We start from the raw sequence: 21,182 nt of genomic DNA on the forward strand, positions 1-21,182 counted from the left end.
CCTCAAACTCTCAAAATATGTTAAACAAATTAATTATTAAACGAAATTTAAGATATTTTTCCAAAGGTAAAATAATAATATTTCTTTCTTCAGGAATTCCCAGGAAGAATTATGATCTTTTGTGAGACCTTTAAGGTGATTTTCTTTATGATATTTCTGACAAATAGAAAATTCCACTGCAGTATTTTTTATCCCCTTCCACGTGCTTTACTAAATTTATCAAAACCTCGCCGTGCGGCTATATTGTGGATTTTTGCCCAGTCAAGCGCAACTTTGCCCCACTGTTCCACTCTCTTTGGGGGCTTCACGACGCCAAGATTCGTACTTGAGCGGGCACTCTAGCTCCATACACCTGTGTATTAGCTTCACTTTATCCAATACAAAAGTTTTCTAAGGAGAGGAGCGAGGTATAACACAAAAATAATAGTTGTGGTGTTTTCCAACATCCCAAGTACGGTATCTATCGTAAGTGAGTGGTGTGCTCTTTAGTTGCTCCTGGGACGATGTTAAACTACGTTGCAATTGTGCATTTTGTCGGCATTTGATTCACCATTTAGTGCTTGTGTGGCCCCCCAGAGGCATTCAATGTACTCACAGTGGAGTTTATTGTTGGCGGAGAAATTGTGTGTGACAATTTCCACATGGAGCGAGAATTCATTATTAAATTCCAGAGCCCCATATTAGTTTCATACTAAATTAAAATTGTGTGTTCGAATGCATTTATATATGCAAAGTAATTTCACCTAACATATTAACTAAAAAGTTTTCCACTTAATTCACAAAACATCTTGTGCATTTTCCCAAAACCCTCCCACACACCGTCGTGTATCCTTGTGTGAAAAGTACGTCGGGGTGTGGAAACAATTAGACAATTTTCCATGAATATCCTATTAGAAGGATTGTGCTTAAATTCAGTGGAAGGTGTGTGCAGCACACTAGTGAAGTTACGCAAATAGTTTTCTATACTACCTACGTGTAGCATAAGTCATAGAGAAAATTGGTTCAATTAACCCCTTGTCGTATACTCTCCCCACATTGTGCCCACTTATCCACAGTTTATTGTCCCGCCTCACAAAAAACTCCATGCTGGTGCATCGCGCCAAAAACAAATCCATAAATTCTTTATAAATGTGAGAAAAATTCACTCTGGAATAAGACCTTTACTAAAAAAAAAAGAATCACAAAAAGATAAAAAGATTGTTTACGGGCCCAGCATTGTGGGAGTTGTATTTGTGTTTTACTTTCAAATGGCAAAAACGACCTAAAGAGAGTTACATAATAGTCGTTCATTTTCTCTCGCAGCAGACACAGTGTATAAGATATACAACGATAAATTGCGTGTACTTGTATATTGCATCGTCTTTTGCTTCTCATACCACCCGCATCTTCCTTTTGGTACCAAAACCAAACCAAAACTCCGTGTGCCACAGACAATTCTTTACAAGTGAGCACCCATTCTTCCAACGCCAAATTGAATGGTATAAATGTGGAGCTCTCCCCCTCGAGAGTATTGTTTCGAGTCAATCATCTGTGAGGGAATTCAATAAATTCCAACATCTCTGCAACCGAGGACACGAGAACGACATGATGGTGAAAATATTCCATTGATGGGAATCTCGGGTGAACACTTGGAGGAATTTTCCTCATCCCCTCCGGAGACAATTGTGTGTTAATGATGTTTGCGAGGACAAGAGAACCATTGTGAAAGCAATTCCTGAACTTGTCCACAAAACACCACACGGGAAAAATATTCAGTGAATTTTTATGATTAAAATCCGTGCATGTGAAAAAATAGCAGAGACAAAAACGTGGATTTCCCATAAACGAAAAAAATATATATACAAGTAATAGGGGTATTCACTGTGAGATTTTGTAGTGGAGTTGTAAAATTATTTGTCTTACATTTTTCGACTTGTACTAAAAACTAACCAAGACACCAAACAAAATGGGTTTTTATTGTTTTCACTTATTAATTTCAATTTATTGATATTATTTTTTTACTGTATAATTTTTAGTGTCAATTTTGAGTCATGTTTAGTACAGAATTTATTTTAGTACAATCAGTAAAAAGTTTACTATTTCAACTAAAAAGATATTTTCAAAAATATTTCAAAAAAAATTAAAAGAACTAAGAAAATATTTTTTTCATTTTAAGTCTTGTACTAAATTTCATTTATTTTAGTACATTTAGTCATAAAAATCTTTTTTTTTTAAACCAGAGGAAAGTAATTTACCCACTTTACCTAATTATTTAAATTCTGAATGAGCCCTTGTTAATTGATTTTAGTTTACAATCAAACCACATATATTAGTACAAGAAACATTAAATAAAACAATGAAATAAAATAATTAAAATAATAAAACAATTAAATTTAAACAATTAAATATACGTCTATGCAAAATGTTTAAAGAAAAAAATTAATAAATTAGTTCCAAAATTACTAAAAAAAATTTAAAGTTTGGTATGTGTCTTGTCTAATGTACTAAAAAAAATCTCAAAACTACAAAGTAGCACAGTGAATACTACTATTGGCCCGTGTTATTTGCACTAAAATTTATTGGCGCATTTGAACACAAAGACTCACCGAATATATCCACATACGCAGGTGTGGTAATGCAAAACAATTAAAATTACTGCAGAAGTGTTATTTAATACCCTTCCTCAATGCGATAAAAAAGAGACTATTTGCGCACTTTACATAATCACCAAGCGAATATTGAGTGTATACATAAACAATCTGGTGGATGTGTATGAGTTTAATTGTTATGTGAATTGAATTATTTATTCGTCAATTCGCAATATAATCCATTTATCTGGTAAAGCGAGGAACGTATGGGATGAAGAGGGTCGTCGCGCGTATATAATTCTCAATATTTAACCACACAATCAACCTTGACTCGTCTCTCTGCGGAAACCATGAGAACTATTGATTGTGATGCGTGATTTCTGAAAGCGAACTATTATTTCCTCACACCCCGCCGCATAAGTTTCAATAAAGCACCAAAAGTGAGCTTTCTGACAGACATTGTGTACAAAAGCGCGGTGTGTGCAAATTGAAATATCTCACCGATCTCTCATAATTATGTGGATAGAGTCTTCCTCATGAGACGGGAAGCTGGTGTGAAAGTCGAATGGTTGTGATTCTACTTGTCGCACCTGTAGCCACAAGCAATTGTAGTCGCGATAAGACACCTGATCGTAACAATAACACCAACTGCAGTTTCTATCTGCCACGGCCGGCATATAAAACACCACAGGAGCACTACTATGTGCGGCATATAACGAAAATTAACATTTCCGATGTAAATTCCCAGGTGGAACACGATCCAGAGGGTGCAGCACATCAGGGAGCCGAGAAGAATGGTGAGAAACACTTGCGAGATGGTTATTTGGGAAGTTTGTGATCTGATTCACGTGAAATATTGGAAGAATCGTTTAATTTTCTTTTAAATTTTTTTACGCCCTTTTAATACTCAAAGAAAATTAATCTAAAATCACCAGTACATAAGATACCTGATGAAGCAAGTAGAGACGTTCGAAACGTCGTAGAAAATAGAATTCAACGAATTAAATTAAAGCAAAATTGAAATATTGTGCGTTAAATAGAGTAAGTTTAACTTATGGAATAGAATTAACCCTTAAATTAGGTGAAAGCTTTTACAATTCACAAAATACCTATAAAAGGATCAAGCTTCTAAAAAGCTCTGGGTATTTTTGCTATTTTTTGCTTTTTTTGGCGTTATTTTTCCGGATAATTGAGATAGGAAAATTCAGAAATTTTCTTTAGATCCTTTTAAAGTCATAGAATAATTTACCTTGTTAAATCATTAAAAGCTCTTGATTTCTCATATAATAGAAAAAGCTTTTGCTCTTAAGAATGAAACATTTAGATGCTTTCTAAAATATATTTTCTTCCTTTGAAAACCAAAGAAAGTTTATTATAAATTATTCAAGAAAGTAAATTCAAATTACTATCTGTCTGATCATTAGAAAATATCGTAAGCAGCACCCTTAAGCCTAATCGAGAAGCTAAAGTAATTTTTAAGCGTTTAGAGTTCACAAACTTTCCAATAAACCTCAAGATATTGCTTACAAAGAGATGCTGTGGCTCTCCTCCAATGTTTTTCCCCGCAAAATATTTATTTCCTTTTTCTTTTCCCGCCTCTCCCCCCACCGCCATCGTATATTTACAACTTGGTCACATGGACAATGGATGAACAACAATCAGAGGAATGGATCAAGAAGAAAAAGACGGAGTTGACGACAACGCGACAAATTGAGACACGTGTTAAGCGCCAAGTAATACTCGAAGATGGCAAAGTTGTGGATGACTCGGGCCCCATGGTGTCCACCAACACCACGGAGGATACGGAGAAGCAGGAATCGCACACGACGGAACGACGGGATTTGGGTGAGGATGAGCCCACGGGGGCCCTGGAGGCGATTGACATGGCCAAAGGGGTCACCCTGCTTGGGCATACAGCCGCCCCACTCAATGGTGTTGTGCGGGAGGTAAAGGAGAAGAAAATTGTGTCACGCGAAGAGAGGGAAGAACTCCTCGAGACGGAAGATGTTAAACATCTCGGCGACTTTTCCGATGAGGTAAGACCATGGGAAAAATTATTTCCCAACATTTCGTGTTATATGATTGTAATTTCATTCCATCCATCGTGTCTGTGTTTCCAAATGCAATTTTCATATACCTACATACATATTACTTTCTCCTTCATCGTCACACTGCATAAAGCTTCAATTCACTCTCATGGACACAGCACAACATTACACACATCCACTTGCCGCACTGAGAAGTGGATGATGGGGTTAAAAACTGGGTCAAAAATTCACAAAATGTTTGTTTCATTTTTTGGCATTTTATTTTTCGGTTGTTAAACAAAAGTTTCAATTTCAATTGCATTGATCTTGAAATGAAATTAATTTTTAAACTTTTTTTTGGTAAGTGCAAGAGCTTTGTTTAAAGCATAACTCACATAAGTACCAGAGCGTGCAGTATTACGAGATTAAAACACGTGAAAAAGATTACATGAGCTTTACGCATAAAGGGGCATAAAGGCATGGAATTATCGATATTCAAAGATGCTTTTGAATTTAAATAGTTTATTCTTAGAAGAGTTTTAAACCAAAAAGGAATGAAAATTAGGAATTTTATTTTTATAGAAATCAATAAAAAAAAACTTAAAAAATGAAGAAAATATAATTAAAGTTCCATAAATAAAATCAATAATAAAACTAAGGTAAGCTAAAAGGTAAAGTTGTTCAGCAAAAATTCATTTTCAATTGAGATAGAAGCAAAAGTTGTCTATGAGAGAAAGTTATATGGCATAGAACTTTCATATAAAACTATTCTATTTAGAATTTCTCCTCTCATAGTCCAAGCTACTCCAGGGCACAGGCTATAGAAATTATTCTATATAAGTTGATTCTAAACTCATTTTCCTCATGTAAGGAAAGTTCTATTTGTCTGCAACTATAGCCCAAAAATTTATCAACTTTAAACTTTAAATTATTCACAATAGTAAACTCTACAGTTGGGATTCGTTTAACGTCTTTTTCTCTTTTTAATTTTGAATAATTATTCAAAAATTTTCGTGATTCTGAGATTGGGGAAATTGGGAAAGAATTCTTGATAAACCAAAAATCACAAATTCTAGAATTTTAAAGGGAAAATTGAAAAAGATACGTTATGCAGAGCACCACTGTATTTTAATAAGAAACAAAATATTCTTCTTTCAATTTAAATAGTAATTTTCTCATCACTTTTTTCGTGAGAATATTTTTCGGTCAATGAAAAGATTTATTTAATTCAAGAAAAATATATCCATAAAAATTATGTTGTAATACCATAATTACACATAAAATAAATAATTTGATGGTGTAGTTAAATTTATGTTATATGCCTACATATTTTTTCCCGCCAAATTATTTCTCAGAATTTCTTAATTTCTTCTATTTAAGTGAAAGTGTCGGTTAGGGATAATCTTTTCGTCTTTTACACAGCATCATTGCATTTGCGAATAAAATTTACATATCCCCGTCAAATTAACGCGAAATATACTCAAGTTATTTACCTTTTTTGCATGAAATCGTGAGTAAATTTAGAGTTATACATTCAGCATCATTTCACACAAAAGATACCCTCTCGCGTATTCCGGCTTCCGTGATTATTTGTAATTTGCAAATATTGAAAAGTTTTCATTGGGTAATTGCAAAAATCTTCTCTGTAGTAATTTCCATGAGTTCTTTGTGGATGTAATTTGAGGTGTGTAACTTGGTCAAATTGTTCAATGATTGAGGGAGAGAAGAAGATGAATAAAAAAAATTGGCTGTAGGTAGTGAAAATGCTTTGATCTGACTCACGAGATTCATTGAAAAGATTGTGGTATGTGCACAAGAACGACAGAGAGAGGAAGAAAAAAAATGATTTTTCCGAGTTCTCGTAGCATCGCGCGTCTCGGCCACCTGGAGAATTGAGTTTGTGAGAATTCTGTGCATACTGACCATTGTTTTCTGTATACTAGTGAGGAGGCTATAACCTTCATGTGAATGAGATGATTGAGACAGGTGATTGCCGGGATTGTTTGAAGCACATACACACGCTATTTTCATCTAAACCGCCTTCCATCGGTGCACATGGCGTCGTGAATATGGGGCCGGGGGGATGGGAGGTACATGCGGGGAGTCGCTCTATAGGTACATTAAGTCGTTCACAATTGCAAACGCTATTGGTAGTGTGTTGGGGTCTCTTGTTTGCTATTTTGAGGTCTCACCTCAAATTCAATTCTCCTGCACCTCAACCCCGTCGTGTGTACAAGAATCGAATCATCGTGCCACAAAATAGGCCATTAATGGACAGAATAACCTTAAGAATGCGCCTCACATCGTGATTATATACCTCTTTTTTTTCCTTCCTCTACAATCTGCTATTTTTTTGTAGTTGTTGTTTAAATCTTAATATAAAACTCACATCATAATGAAGTATACATATACAACGTTCCAGAGCAACTCCCATAGTGTTCTTGAGAGTTGTCTGGCTTGCGAACGACGAGCATGAGTTGGATATAGAAAAAAAATGCGAAGGTACATAACGATATGCACGAGAATAGCATGATGAAAAAAAAAAGAATCACAATTGTAATTTACTCCCATTCTCCACCTCTTTGTACACACATTCCACTATTTAATACATTTTTGCACCGAATGGATAAAAAAAGAATCTCAGCTAAAAAGCATAAGAGAGATGAAAAGATTCATCCAGATTATATATACTTTTAATTCGTCTCGAAGTTAGTTTTTTTCCCGCCGTGCCGCACTTTACCTTCGTCAAATACTGACGAGATTCAATGTTGCGGAAGGACAAATGAGGCAATTGAATGTAAATTTTCGCGCTACGATATAACCCTCCATAAGAGCAATTCTCCGCGTGCGATTTACAACTTATTTTACTTCATTATCTCATTTGTCTTTAGCTCTGTTGCTTTTTTTTGTACCTCATGGCATTTTGGTACCTTCATTGTCGCACATTCAAGACACGTACTTGATGGTTTATTAAAGATTTGTTTTTTTTTTTCACAATGCGGCAGAACTAGCAAATTGGGCACCAATTAGTTCTGTGTAATTTCAAATTTGCAGTGTATATCACATTTCCTGGATGAGTGTTGATTTCCGCGAAAATTTTGATTCATTTTACCCAAAGAGGTGTCTAAAATGTGATTCACTATGCTAGTTGTTGGAACTAATGGGGTTTTAAGGAAGTACCTGTAATTTGTGATAATTGTAAACAAATGAAGGACATGTAGGGGTAACTGGGGCAAAATGTTATATCGCAAGGTTCGGAAAATGGACTGAAAATGCATTTTCCCATTGAGATAGAAAGAAATCGTGTGAGACAAAGTTGTAGCCCAGAAAATTTCCTATAAGACAGTCGTCATTATAAAATTAAAATATTTTCTCAGTACATACCAAGGAAAATATACTTCTCAATTAAAATTAACAAATTGCCCCATGTTCCCCTAAATGGAGTTTATTTAACGAAGTATCTCTAAAATTGAAAGTAATTTAATGATTATTACTTAATTTTTATGTTTAAATAAATAGATTTTTTAAGGAAAAAAAATTAAATTAATGAATTTTTAAGGTAATTCCTTGACTTTTAGATTAGCATTTCGAGAGATATTTTGATATGGAACTTTTAGCTTAAAGCTTGGAAAAATAATTCTTAGTTTAGATTTTTTTTACATAGAGGAAGACTGCCTAATTCGAACCTTTTATTAACCTTGTTTGATCAAGTACTTATTATGGTATTAAATTAACCTTAAAATGGTATCAAATTTTAGAAAATTAACTTTTATTTAATTTTTTCTTCTGTTAATAATGATCATTGAAGGTCCGAATTAATCCATGCTGTTCTAAATTTTGTTCAATTTAGAAATTAAATATTTTCTTTTAAATGAGAATATTGAGTCTAATTCAATAGACAATTTGCCAAAATTAAATATTTTCACATTCCTTCATTTCCTATATTTTCTGTAGCAGGATATTTTGAAATTAAAATTTAGGAATCTTGAATGATTTAATTAAAATTCACTATTTTACAATGCTGCTCTTTGCATTGCAATTGAGACACTCTGTACTGCTGAAAATATTCTCTAAAAAAATATTCTTTAGTCGTATAATTCAATTTTATTGCTGCGAAAAAAAAATTGAGAAAAGATCGTAAAAACGCGTGGAATTTGAAATGAGCAACTGAATTTTTTTTTGGAGAGTTCCATTCTGTAATTTTTATTCATACAACAAAAATAGTAGTATATAAAGCATATATTATGCGTAAATCATGCGAAAATATTCACAGCGATCCATTTTCGAATAATTTACAACCAATTTCATGGGCTTTTTTTTTCAATAAATTATCACATAGAAAATAACAAAAGATAATCAAGTCGTAAAATTCAAACTGTGGGAAAAGTGAGTTGAGAGAAGATTTAATCTGAAAGTGAAATGTGCGATAGAATTTACTCTGACACATCTGATAAATCGATGTAAGAAGATTACCTTTGTTGAATAGTTTTCAATAATTACTTAAGATGTGTTCGAAATGTAATTAAATATTAAGTACAGGATGAGCTTCAATTTACGTACATAGTATTAGGCAAAATAATTTACTTAATTGATAATGATAAGAAGAAATCTGTAGTTTTTTTTTCAATAATCGTCAAGATTCCATTTTAAATCAGAACTTTTAGTATAAATTGTGTTCACAAAATGAAGCTCTACTGTATGTGGAAGGTGCAACGGGGAGATTTCTGTGGTCATTCCCATGGCAGAAGATTGATTCGAAAAGAATAAAATTGATTGCATCGTGAGGGGAGTCGCAATAAAACTTTCACTTTCTAATCCCGGTTCTGTGTGTTTGCTTTTCTGATAAATCTCACGTGGGAACGAGACTGATGATGACATTTTTGATATTTCCAATTTTCCACCGTACATGCATTTTAATGCAGCATGTAAGCACTCTTGCAAATATTTTATGACGTGTCATTTATCATCAATATTGTGGTTTGTGTTTGCTAAAAACCTCTCATGTGGACGAATGAGAATCAACATTGAAAATAGAAGTGCTTCATGAATAAAAGAATCAGTTATGAAAATAATATGAATGATTAACGAGGAATATATAGGAATATCTGTGGAGGACAGAATTTTATCGTGTTTCCACCGCCGCCCCCTGCCTCCCAGCAAACTTTTCACCATCTCGCGGGTGTGTTTTATATCCCACAATGAATATGAGGTGCTTTTTTTGTTGGCAAAATACATTTCAAATTGAATTGAAAGCAATGCTATATAGCAAGTTGGATGGAAAAGGAAGAGGAGAGTTTTGAGGAGAAAAAAAAAGAAGATTTCTTGAAACTAGTTTTAGAAGAAAGAGAGACTTTCAACAGGTTTCTTTTCCACACACAAAACACATACAACTCTTGGAAGTTTTCTTCTTCTTCGCGGCAGATTATCTTGTGCCCAGCAGCCAAAAGAGTTCCGCAGAATACCACTCAAGATCAATCGCGGAGAAGGGAGGGCGCGAATATCATACACAGACGTTATAACGCTCATTGACTTAAAACGTGGCACTATAGCTTAATTTTTGAAAGGAAATTTCGACTCAGATTTCGGGAGAATTAGATTTTTTTTTAATTCTAAATTAGAAGGGCTAGAGTACGTAGTTAAATGGAAAAGAAAGCCTTTTTATAGAACTGTAATTTGAAAACAATAATTAAAGATCCTGAAAAGCACAAATATTTTCTCGTAAAAAGCTGAGAAAAATTTGATCACTTTCATCAGGGCTAAAAGAGTCAAACGAGGTTTTATTAGAAGCTCAAAAAATGATCTACAATTATATTTTAAGGCTTGTATTGACTATTTAAACAAACAAAAAAATAATACAGATACGTTCAAATTAAAAAGATCTTACTTTTCGTAAAAATATTTTTACAAAAATTTAGAAAAATATTCTTTTAAATGAATTTGCAAACATTTTAAATCAATTTTGTGATCAATACTATTTTTGTACCTTCCATTGCGTCTACCGCCGTCTTATCAATATAACCATAAAGGCAGCAAAAAATATTTGTTAGGTGTCCTTTTAAAACTTTTAAAATAAAACTTTGCAAGATTTTGCCCAGATTTCAATGATATTTCTTAGATTGTTATCATAACAAACACTTTATATGTATGTAAGTAAATTAAATTTATGCGCCACTTCCGTATGCAATGCTCGATATTGCAAGCTTCATAATTGAGAGAGGTCCAATCGGTTGTTCCTCTCCACGGGTCTCTCTCACAGCATCAGCGATTCCCTCTTGTATGTTTGCCAACTGTATTGAAGATCTTTCGCACCAAGAAAACCAGAATCATCATCAAGCTCGCGCGCTTCAATACCATGTCCGTTGCGGGCGCGAATTCAGTTGTCTCTCACTTGGCAAACATTCAACATCTCTCTCGTGGATTTACGTGGAAGGGAGTTCAAAAGTTCATGGTGGTTTTTTTGTTGTCTTCACTGTATAGCCTCTCTCTGTTTGTTTTCATAATTTTTTTTTGTGTGTAAAGCCAACCATCACACACGTCTTGCAGAAATTCTCGTGTGGACGAGTGAAGTTTCTTTTTGGTCAGTGCTGCGCCCTTTATTACGTGGTGATTTCATCGTTTTGAGTGCCTGTGAGTGATTTCTGAAAATTTTCCATCCACGGAGGAATTCTCAATGAACCTGATGTGTGGTGCGCGGTGCTACTGAACTGATTAATATTTTAACATCTTTGCGGGAAATTTCCTGTCTTGAGGCGTAAAACATAATAAAGCAAATTAAAGGCAGGTGAGATTACTCAAGTAAAATATACCGCATGCCTATGCTAAAGGCATAATACATAGCCTAATGTACCTATAGAGTGTGCATGGCCAAAAAGAAAATCCCCGGCGCTGTAAAGAAAAGTTTTCTTTTGCAAAAAGGCACCAAAGAAGGAAGTCCGAAATGACTGTTGGCTATATATAGTTTTAGTTTTGTGTGCAACATGGAATTTAATTAAATTAGTGACTTATTTTGCTTTGCAAATGTCTATGGCGAAAATTTCCTATTTAATTAACTTATTGGCAACTTTCTCCCATACAAGCGTCTGTCATAGTGAAAAAATACATGCGGCAAGCAAATCACCCGAGCAAATTGATCAAGAAAACTTACATTCAGATGGCAGTTTGATAAACACACCACTCTTTGGGTTACCTACAGCTCTTTCTAACAACAATATAATTAATTGCTCCCGACAGCATGAGACTTGGGCGACATTTCACTTTCAAATTCCACGCGATTGGGCAGATTTTTTTTTCTTTTATTTATATACCTACTCCATGTGCAAAATTACCCTAAATATTTCACTATAACATAAACTTTTTCTCACACACAAAATTCGTGTGATGCCGATTAAACTGGATTTTATGCAAATTGCCCATATTCATGTGCAAAAAGTTGCGCAATTTATGCACTTTTGCATTCATGTTCAATTAAAAAATAAATCATTTCTCTGTTAATCCAACCAAATGAGATTCAATTGGTATGTGCCGTGTTTTTGTTTATAATTACCTCTATATCAGTGATTTTTTTTACCATCGTCGTTTATTTGGCATATGTGGAATTTAATAATTTTAATGAAGCATTGCCGGGAATATTATAATTTCATTTTTCATATAATACACTCTGTTCCTTTCCTGAAATTGTTATCAAATTTATAATCAAATTATTTTGGCATAGTTTTAAATATTAATTTGGTGTACAAAATATTGTGGAAGAGGTAAATAATATAATTGATGCAATGAGCTGTGTGTGTGTAGTTTGTGAGCTTTTGTAATGTTATACAAAAGGTCAAAAATATTGAGAATAAAAAATGCAAATATTGTAAAAAATCTTAATTTTTTTGTAAGTAATCCGTGAAGAATATTGTGAAGAATCTTCCTAATATTTTTATCGCAAGAATTTGTAAAAAATTCTTCTTGTTCTGATTTTAAAAGTTTTGCGGCTGTTGGATTCCCACTGGTTCTAAGAGTTTAAGAACATTCATCATTTTTCGAAATATAAAAAAAATATTATTTTATCTTTAAATTTTAACCCCATGATATTCTTATAATGATTGAAAAAACAAATATAGATTTTTATATGATTTATTAAATGTTTAGTTTACAGAATTAGAATTATAAATTTGACTTTCCGGTAATTGAGAAAAACATAAAAATTTAAAATATTAAGCTACTTAGCGACCAAGAAACACTTGAAATTCGCTTGAAATCTTAAAATTTCAGTACAAAATTCGAAGATTTCAATGTTTTCTAGGTCGCTAAATAAGGCCCATTTTCATTATTTTTTTTAAATCTTTATTTCATTTTTTTTAAGTTTTAAAAATAGATCACAAAACATAATTTAAATAAAATTCAATAGATTTTTTGTAATCTATGTAGTTTCTATAGAATTCATTCGGTTTATGAAACTATTTGTTGATCAACAATTTATTTTTAATCAAAAACAACAGTTTATGAATCAATTAATTTTATTTATTGCAAATTTATTTAAAGAAAAACATTCACACAAACTCATTTCAAACACCTCTCCAATGAACCTCACTGTATAAATTATCCTAAATGATCATATTTTAACAATATATCACCACCAATGGCAATATAATTTATCAACATTGTTTACTTTTCAAAAGAAAAAAATCCTTGTCAAAAATTCAGAAAGTATATTTATTTTCTATTTTAGAGAAAGGTAAAAGAGTTTTCAATCATAAATATAAATTTTTGATCAATAGAAAGAGGTGCGCCTTTTACCATTCTCTTGCATTTTGCTATATATATCACTCCATATCTCTCAATGATTTTGATGAGATAACATAATTTAATATTTTCTGCAATTTTCTATGCGCTTTAGATTGAAATCAAACACACAGAGGAGAAAGGCTTTCAGAAATTGTCTTTTCTCTTCTTAAGGGAAGATAGTAAGTCTCACAGTTTATGATTTATTTCCTCAAGAAGAACTAGAAAAAATAGCACTATCTCGCACCTTTTAATGTGGGGAGTTCTAGAAACACAGATATATAACATTGTCAGCATGACATATTCTGTCGTTAGGAGGTGCAACACCCACTCAATGAGATTCCCATGGGATGCTTTTCATTTCTGTGCGATCTGCAAAGTAAAATTTCGTTTCTCGAGACAATTCTTATTAGTTATTATGTTGCCCTAGACAATGGGCTTATTAATGTATTCTTGAGATAATAGTTTTCCTCTCCTTCACATTCAGCTCCCCCTGCGCTATGCCAAAAGTATGTAACATAATTCTCAAAAACAAAATGTGCACATAGCTGTGGCATGAGGTGGGGGGGGGGAAGATGAAAATACAAACATTAAGTTGTACGAACAATCTCTCACGTTGAAATTCAATTGAGAAAAGTGATAAAGAGAAGTTTTCTTTTATTGCTCGATGGTCTTTTGTTGTGGAAGTCTCCCATCTTTCTTCACCTTCTTTCGCGTTAAAATTCGCTTCTTTGCGTAAACTACATAACATACTCAATATAAAGTTCGCAAAATTAAGCGAAAGACATGAAAAATGTTATTGAATTGACGGCGGGATAATAAAGTGAAACGCTGGAAAAACATTTTCCATTGCTGCTAAACCCTTTTGGGAGTTCATCAGCCACTACACATCTTTTCGCATGCTCTCTCGGTAAAAGAGCAAAAATTCCAAAACATGAACTTGGAAAAGTTCAAAATGGTAATAAGTTAGTGCTTTTATACGTAAAGTATTTCTCTTCTTTCTCTCTTATATGGTTTTGGTATTTTATACACCGGAATGCAAACTTTAAAATTGCAAAGAAACTTTGTATATTACACAAGAATGGACAAAGAATTGCCTCCACCTTCTCTAGAGCTAAGCTGAACCCAATCTATATATACCTACAATATGTATGGTATATGTTCTCGCTCGTCGTTTGGTTTAGGAACTATGTGTCTTTTGCTATATATGCATATCGAGCGGAATAACTTTATAGGGTCATTGTACGAAAGTAACATCGTCAATCTAATAACTTTTCTTCACTCTCCATCTCCCTTTTAAGCATTGATCCAATATATCTATGTGCTCCTGCAGTGAAGAAGCTCAAGCTGCTGGGTAATTGCAATTTAAACATTCTCCCAAGAGAGTGCTGATGCGGTGTTTGTGTGTGTGTGTAGAAAATTACTAAAGAAGCTCATTGAAGAGACGCGACGCCTCAATGCAATTAGTGGAGTATTCCACATACGTTGCAATGTACCAAACTTTATGGACTGTAATAATTAATATTTTCAATAAAGGTTAAGCATTTGTTCCGCTTTTTTTCTACACTATCTGTGTGTGTGGTGTGATGGAAAGAAATTGACTTTGTCTCTCGACCATTTTCACAATTGAATAGGTCTTTTTGGTGATTAGTCAGCTAATTTAAATGGCTAAACTTTCGTTTCTCACACACCGGTATATAAATGTAAAGGGTGGACTAATCAAGATGTTTCTATTACAGTTCTGATTCATTTTTAATTCGATTTTTTGTCTATTTTTTTTTCTTTCTTTCACTGTTTTTTTTTATTCTCAGAACCTTTTAAAAACTTTTCTAAAAAAGATTTCTGAAACAGTAAATTTTTTATTTCTCTTTTATATCACGACAATTGAATGATTTAAAGACATTAACTGTTAAGGTCCTAGATCAAGATTTTACGAAATACGATAAACTTTCGAATAAGAGCTAAAAGTTAAAAGTTCTTTTTTAAAAGAAAATCTTTTATATTTATAAAAGAAATCGCAAAAGTTTCCAAAATTATGGAAATAATAAAATATTAAGTTGATTGCTCTTTCGGCAATTAAATTGTTTGAAAAAATCAATATGACGTAAGAAAAGAAACAAAGATCAAGAATTCATATAGCAATTTTTAAACACTTAAACACTTTTAAAGACCTTTTAATCCATTAAGGCTTTAAAAATTTATTAAAGTTTACATAAAAGACATATTCTTTATTTAATAATATAAATTTTCGGTTTTTTTAGTTTCTTTTTCTGTTCTTTTTTTTAGCTGTGATTCTTTCTTCAAAGAAGCACAGCTTCTGTGTACACTCAAAAATCCAAAGTCGTCAGATCGGGCTCAAACTTGGGATGACCACGAATTAGGGTCCCCACATTCCAAAAAACGTATGCGCCAAAAATTGGTCCGTCCGTCCGGCCGTTCGGAACCTTTCGCTAAATTACAAGAGAACGGTAATAGATAGAGACTTGCGGTCAACGGCAAAGTTCATATATCAGGTGGAAGACATCCGATTATGAAGTCAAATCTGACCCCCCACCCCCCCGTCCGCCATTTTGAATAACCTCAAAATTTTGTTTTGCTTATATCTCAGCCCCTGTAATAGCTAAAAATCTGAAATTTTTATATGTTGTAGGGGACATCAACAGCTTTCCAACGATACCTCATTTTCGAAAATCGGCCAAGCCGTTTAGTCAATATGGCCGCCACAATTTTTCATCGAAAATCGATCATAACTCGAAAACGGCTTGACCGATTTTGATCAACCCGGGCTCAAATGAAAGATCTCAAGAAGCCCTACAACCCCTCGGAACATCGCAAGTTCGAAAAATGACCGCAAGTGGCGCTAAAATCGAAAACAAAATTTTCGATGAGTTTTCGATGAATATCTCGAGCACGGCTTTATAGATTTGCTTCATATTTTGATATGTTATAGTTGGCTATAATATCTTTCATCATGCCAAAAGTGAAGAAAATCTATGTAACCGTTCCGGAGATATCGCTTTTCAAAGTTAACATGTCATATCTTGAGTTGCAAAAGATCAACGCCCCGCGAAGCGGGGTGTTTTATATATATACACATATAAAAGTAAAGTAAAATATATATAAATGCATAGATATATACATTATACATACATATAAAAATGCAAAGATAAAGATATATAAACTGCAAATATAAAAATTAAATATAGCATGGATGGAACAGTATAAAGCGAAAGAACGGTAAGTAAAACTTACAGGCTGTGATTCTTTCTTTGTCAGTGAAATGTGAAGATGGCTGAAAATTGAGGATGGGCAAAGTTTGAGGATAGACTTACTCGTGAGCCGAATCACAGCCAACGCCCTCCACGATTCAGACTTTCTTCAAAATTTCAGCGCGTTGGCTGTGATTCGGCTCGCGAGTAAGTCTCTCCTCAAAATTTGCCCATCCTCAATTTTCTGCCATCTTCACATTTCACTGACAAAGAAAGAATCACAGCCTGTAAGTTTTACTTACCGTTCTTTCGCTTTATACTGTTCCATCCATGCTATATTTAATTTTTATTTTTTAATATTTTAGTCATTGACCAGCATTCTAGAGTCAAGATCATTCCTAATCTTTCTTCTTGAAAAAGATATTGAATTTTTGATAAATAACTTTTTCACTAAAAAATATGTTTTCCTTTGTTCTTGAATCCAGATTTTTAGATCCTATAATTTATTGACATAGCATCAAGATCTTTTTTTTTACTATATAAATTATAAGATTAACTATTCATATAAAATATCTTTTATCCCTTCAAACTACTTAAAATTATAAAGGACACTAATCCTGTATTAAAATTATAATTTATGCAAAAAGCTTCTTAATTTTTTGAAGCACCTAATCCACCATGTGGTGTTTACAAAATGAATAGAAAAGAGGAAGGCAGCGTCCATTCTGTCCGTAACATTTGTCACTCAATTTCCAACTCTACATATTTTTCACATTAAATACCCGTCCTGCGGCGTTTTGCTTCTTTCAATGCCACTAACTAGCAATTAGTGGGGCTTTTTGAAAGTCCCGGCGTGCAATGTTATGAAACAGTAAAGAAGTATGGATGCGGAGAGATGGCGAATTGAACTAGACAAGATTCCCTTTCAATCACACACACTCTAAATTCTTTTTTTTTTGCTTCTTGTATAGTGCCCCTCTAGTTGGCACTAAATAGAGTCGTTGGCGCAATAAATGTGCATTTTGCATGATAAGCCGTCATTAGAGGTGATTTTCTCCTTCTTGTTCGGTGTGTCGTGGTTTTAGAGCACAATAAATAAATTTACACCTCAAGTGCTTCAAAGGTGATGTGCAGTATCGTTTTTTTTCTTTTATACATAGCATAGCATAAGAGGAAATAAAGAGTGAAAAAAGTAAGAAGTTATAGGAGGAAGAAAATGAAATGCAAATGCTCACGATGACTCAATCTCTGTGAGACTTTCGCATTCACTTTGACAAAAATAAAATTCCAAATGTTTTTTTTTCGTGATCACACAAAGAAAAGAAGTAAAAGAAAGAAAAAGATCCCACTCTTTTTCCATCAATTTTAAAGATTGCTTTTGAGAAGAGTTTTTGATTCGCATCAAGAAGAGGTGGTTCAGTCGAAGACAAAGCGATTAAGTTTGTGCCAATAAATCATAATTATAAATACATGATTACAGTATATTGGATTTAGATTGTGGCGACAAGGAGGGAACACTCGGGGGGAATTTTCTGCACAGATTCCATGACCCAATTCCCATACAAAGTAACTTTTTTGTCTCTCACCTTTGCCGAGACAATGTGCTGCCCTTTTTTATCTACCTACATGTGTTGTATATACCTTTCCTTGCCAATGACACGCATCTTCCAATCGATCGCCGCATCATTAACGAAAGTGCGCGCGCGCGGTGAAAGCACATTTATTTTCTTTTCAACCTCGATCATCTTTGCAACTTAAATTCCACTAAACGCTCTCTCACGACGATTTATCAATTGGCAGGTCTACGTCAAGGCTGCAAATAGTGGTGTCGACAACATCAAAGACGTGCTCTATTCACCAGAATCGCGGCAGCAATTGGTGCCGATTGGGTGTCGCGTTGTCCATCAGTCGGCAAAGAGTCACAAAGTTGTTGATACAGAAGACACGGACCTTCAGCAGAGAGCCCAAAGGGATGGGACGCTAGTCACGGAAAAGAAGCGCACAACAGAACACGAGGAGATCTTCGACGAGGACGTTCCGGCGGAAGAAGACGACGATCGAAATTCGACAGGAAGTCACGAAAAAGTAACGACTAAGGTAACAAAAGGCCCTTCAATTTTTTTCTTTTTAACTTTTCTCTTGCCTTAAGAAGGCTAGAGGCCAATTATTCTTTAATAAATCTCATAAAAAAAATTCTAAATAAATCCTTTAATAAAAATTGTTCAGGAGTCCTCCCAACGTGTGTACAAGTCACGCGATGAGCAAGCCATCGAGGACGTAGTGGATGGAAAAGTAGTGGCCAGGGAAATGAAGTACGTCGCTGAGACGCAAGATATTGAGCGGGATGGTCCACAGGAGGATCCCGCAGACTGGGATAGCCTCTCTGATCGTATCCGTAAGGCCAGGAGACGCGGGAAGACTCTCCTGCAGCAGCATAGAGGTAATAGCAACAGCTAATAGTAACAGCTTCCTAAAATTAATTATTATTCTTCAAAATTTTCAGAAGCAATCCTCGATGGGGAACGAAAGGATGCCCTAACAAAGAGACCGTTGGATTTTGACCAAGAAGAGGAGACACGGAAGCAGGAGACGAATAAATGGCTAGAAAGTCACTTTGGGAGTGATTCATCGCGCGATTCGAGAAATGGTGATGTGGACATTGAGAATGTTCAGGTGGAACCAACAAAGAAGACATTCTTCAATGTTACAATTAAGAGTACCCCCAATGCAAATCCCCCGCGTGCATCACCCCAATCCCCGGTTCAGAATAACTTCCATCATCCCCCGAGTCAGAAGATGAAAGCTCCAAGTCCACCGGAAAATCGAAAATACTTCCAGGGAATTTCCAATTGGGCCGAGAGGAAGGATACAACTCCAACGCGAGTTTTCTCCGGGAATGCCTTCCGGGAGGAGCTGAAGGGTACCGTGGAACGCAATAGAAGACTCAGGCAGCCCATTAATGGTTCCGTGGAGCGCATTAATGGTGACAACACGTATTCGCATGCAAAGAAGATCAGCACATACCGCAGTGGGGAGCAAGATGATGATATTGTGTATGTGGTAGCACCGAAGAATACCTACCACTACCGCAGGCAATCTCCAGATCGTCCCGTGGAGTATGTTTATCGCGAAAATGGGGGGTATCATCGAGAAATTCGGCCAATGCCGAATGGTGTGACGTATTTTCAGGAAGAGGAGACCCCAGAGCGACCTGAGGAGCCACATCCGGTGGCACCGCAGCGCAAACGTGCCCTCGAGCGCAAAATGAAGATGATGTACCAATCCAATGATATTGTTGAAGATGAAAAGCCACAAAATCGATCCGCATCGCCAGTTAGTAGCACAATTAGGGGGCGCTATGGGAAACCTTCACCACCTCCGCGGGCAACGTCACCAGCACACAAGAACAAGGTTGGTCAAAATTTAATTTTATTTCAAATTATCTTTATCAATTTTTGTGGCAATTCATAATTTTTCGCATATTTAGCAATGAAGTTTAAATAATTCTTTAAATTAAAATTTTTGACTTTCTCTGTGGATTTAGACAAAGGAATTTAATTGAGAAATGAACTGTGTTCGTAATTCATTTAATTTTCTACATTTGGGTTTTATGACAATTATTTTCTAACGTCTGACGTTTCTTTCTAAAGTTTTACAATTCTTTTCTAACGTTTTCTGTTTCATTAAAAGTTTAGTTTTTTTTTATAACGTTTTACGATTCTTTCCTAGTCGAATGAATCTTTTCTAACGTTTGTTAATTAAGAATTTTATTGAGAAATGAATTCAAATGTTTGACGTTACTTTTCTAACGTTTGATGTTTTCTATACTTGTCGAATCATTTCTAACGTTTGAAGTCAAATGAATAACGTTTGAAAGTCTTTTTTAATAAAATGTTTCATCTAATATTTAGCCCGAAAATATTTTTTTAGCCAAAAAAAAAAACTTTTTCTCCAAAACATTTCATTAATTAATTTATTATATTTGCATCATCGCATATTCTTTAGATTTAGTGATCAATCAATTCATCTTGATTTGAACACTCATAGCGCAAAAAACATTAAAAAATATTCTTTCAATTAAATTTTATTGGAATTAATTAAAGCACATAAATTGAGGAAAAAGATTGAATTAAAAAAAATCGTCTAGGTGAGCACGGCCATTGGGAATTCACTGAGAAAACTCGTGGGGAAGATTGCGGAGCGGAAGGCGAAACTCAAGACGAAGCGCTCCATGTCGCCGCCACAGCAACCTCCACAGCAGCAGCGTGGCGGCCACACGAATGGCGAGTACCAGCAATACGATGAGTACATCGACAGCCACATCGAACAGGCGCCGCATGTTGTCCACAGAAGTGCCGTGGTGGGCGACATCAGACGCGATCGTGTGCTCGAGAGACGCAGTTCAGGTGATATTGCGGATCAACCCACAATGGTGAGTCCCAAGCAGCGCTTCTACCTCGGCGAAGATCCCTACGGGAGCAGCATCTACGGGCGCGAGAATAAATACGATGGTGCCCAGAGACCCGTCCAGAGGCGATCGAGCTACAAAGTTTATCCCGATGAGGAGATCTATCGCAATGGCAGGTGAGTCTTTTTTTTTGCTTAAATTCATT

At 34.7% G+C, this 21,182-nt stretch overlaps 2 protein-coding genes across 6 annotated transcripts in view; one reads left to right on the forward strand and one right to left on the reverse strand.

Annotated features, from left to right (window-relative positions):
• The window catches only part of LOC129790616 (luciferin 4-monooxygenase-like), a 100,396-nt gene that overhangs the window by 70,030 nt on the left and 9,184 nt on the right, over window positions 1–21,182 (reverse strand). The window lies entirely within an intron of this gene.
• The window catches only part of LOC129790612 (uncharacterized), a 38,954-nt gene that overhangs the window by 15,265 nt on the left and 2,507 nt on the right, over window positions 1–21,182 (forward strand). For 2 of the 5 annotated variants that reach the window (XM_055828204.1, XM_055828205.1), the window contains 6 exons: window positions 3,316–3,364; window positions 4,230–4,603; window positions 18,370–18,666; window positions 18,796–19,009; window positions 19,073–19,980; window positions 20,717–21,153. In XM_055828204.1, the coding sequence (XP_055684179.1) occupies window positions 3,316–3,364; window positions 4,230–4,603; window positions 18,370–18,666; window positions 18,796–19,009; window positions 19,073–19,980; window positions 20,717–21,153 (2,279 nt within the window). Of the gene's footprint in view, window positions 1–264; window positions 3,365–4,229; window positions 4,604–18,369; window positions 18,667–18,795; window positions 19,010–19,072; window positions 19,981–20,716; window positions 21,154–21,182 lie in introns of those variants that run through there. The other 3 variants (XM_055828203.1, XM_055828201.1, XM_055828202.1) reach the window with 3 other exon arrangements.

Source organism: Lutzomyia longipalpis, chromosome 2 (assembly GCF_024334085.1).
Source record: "Lutzomyia longipalpis isolate SR_M1_2022 chromosome 2, ASM2433408v1".
Lineage (NCBI taxonomy): Eukaryota > Metazoa > Arthropoda > Insecta > Diptera > Psychodidae > Lutzomyia > Lutzomyia longipalpis.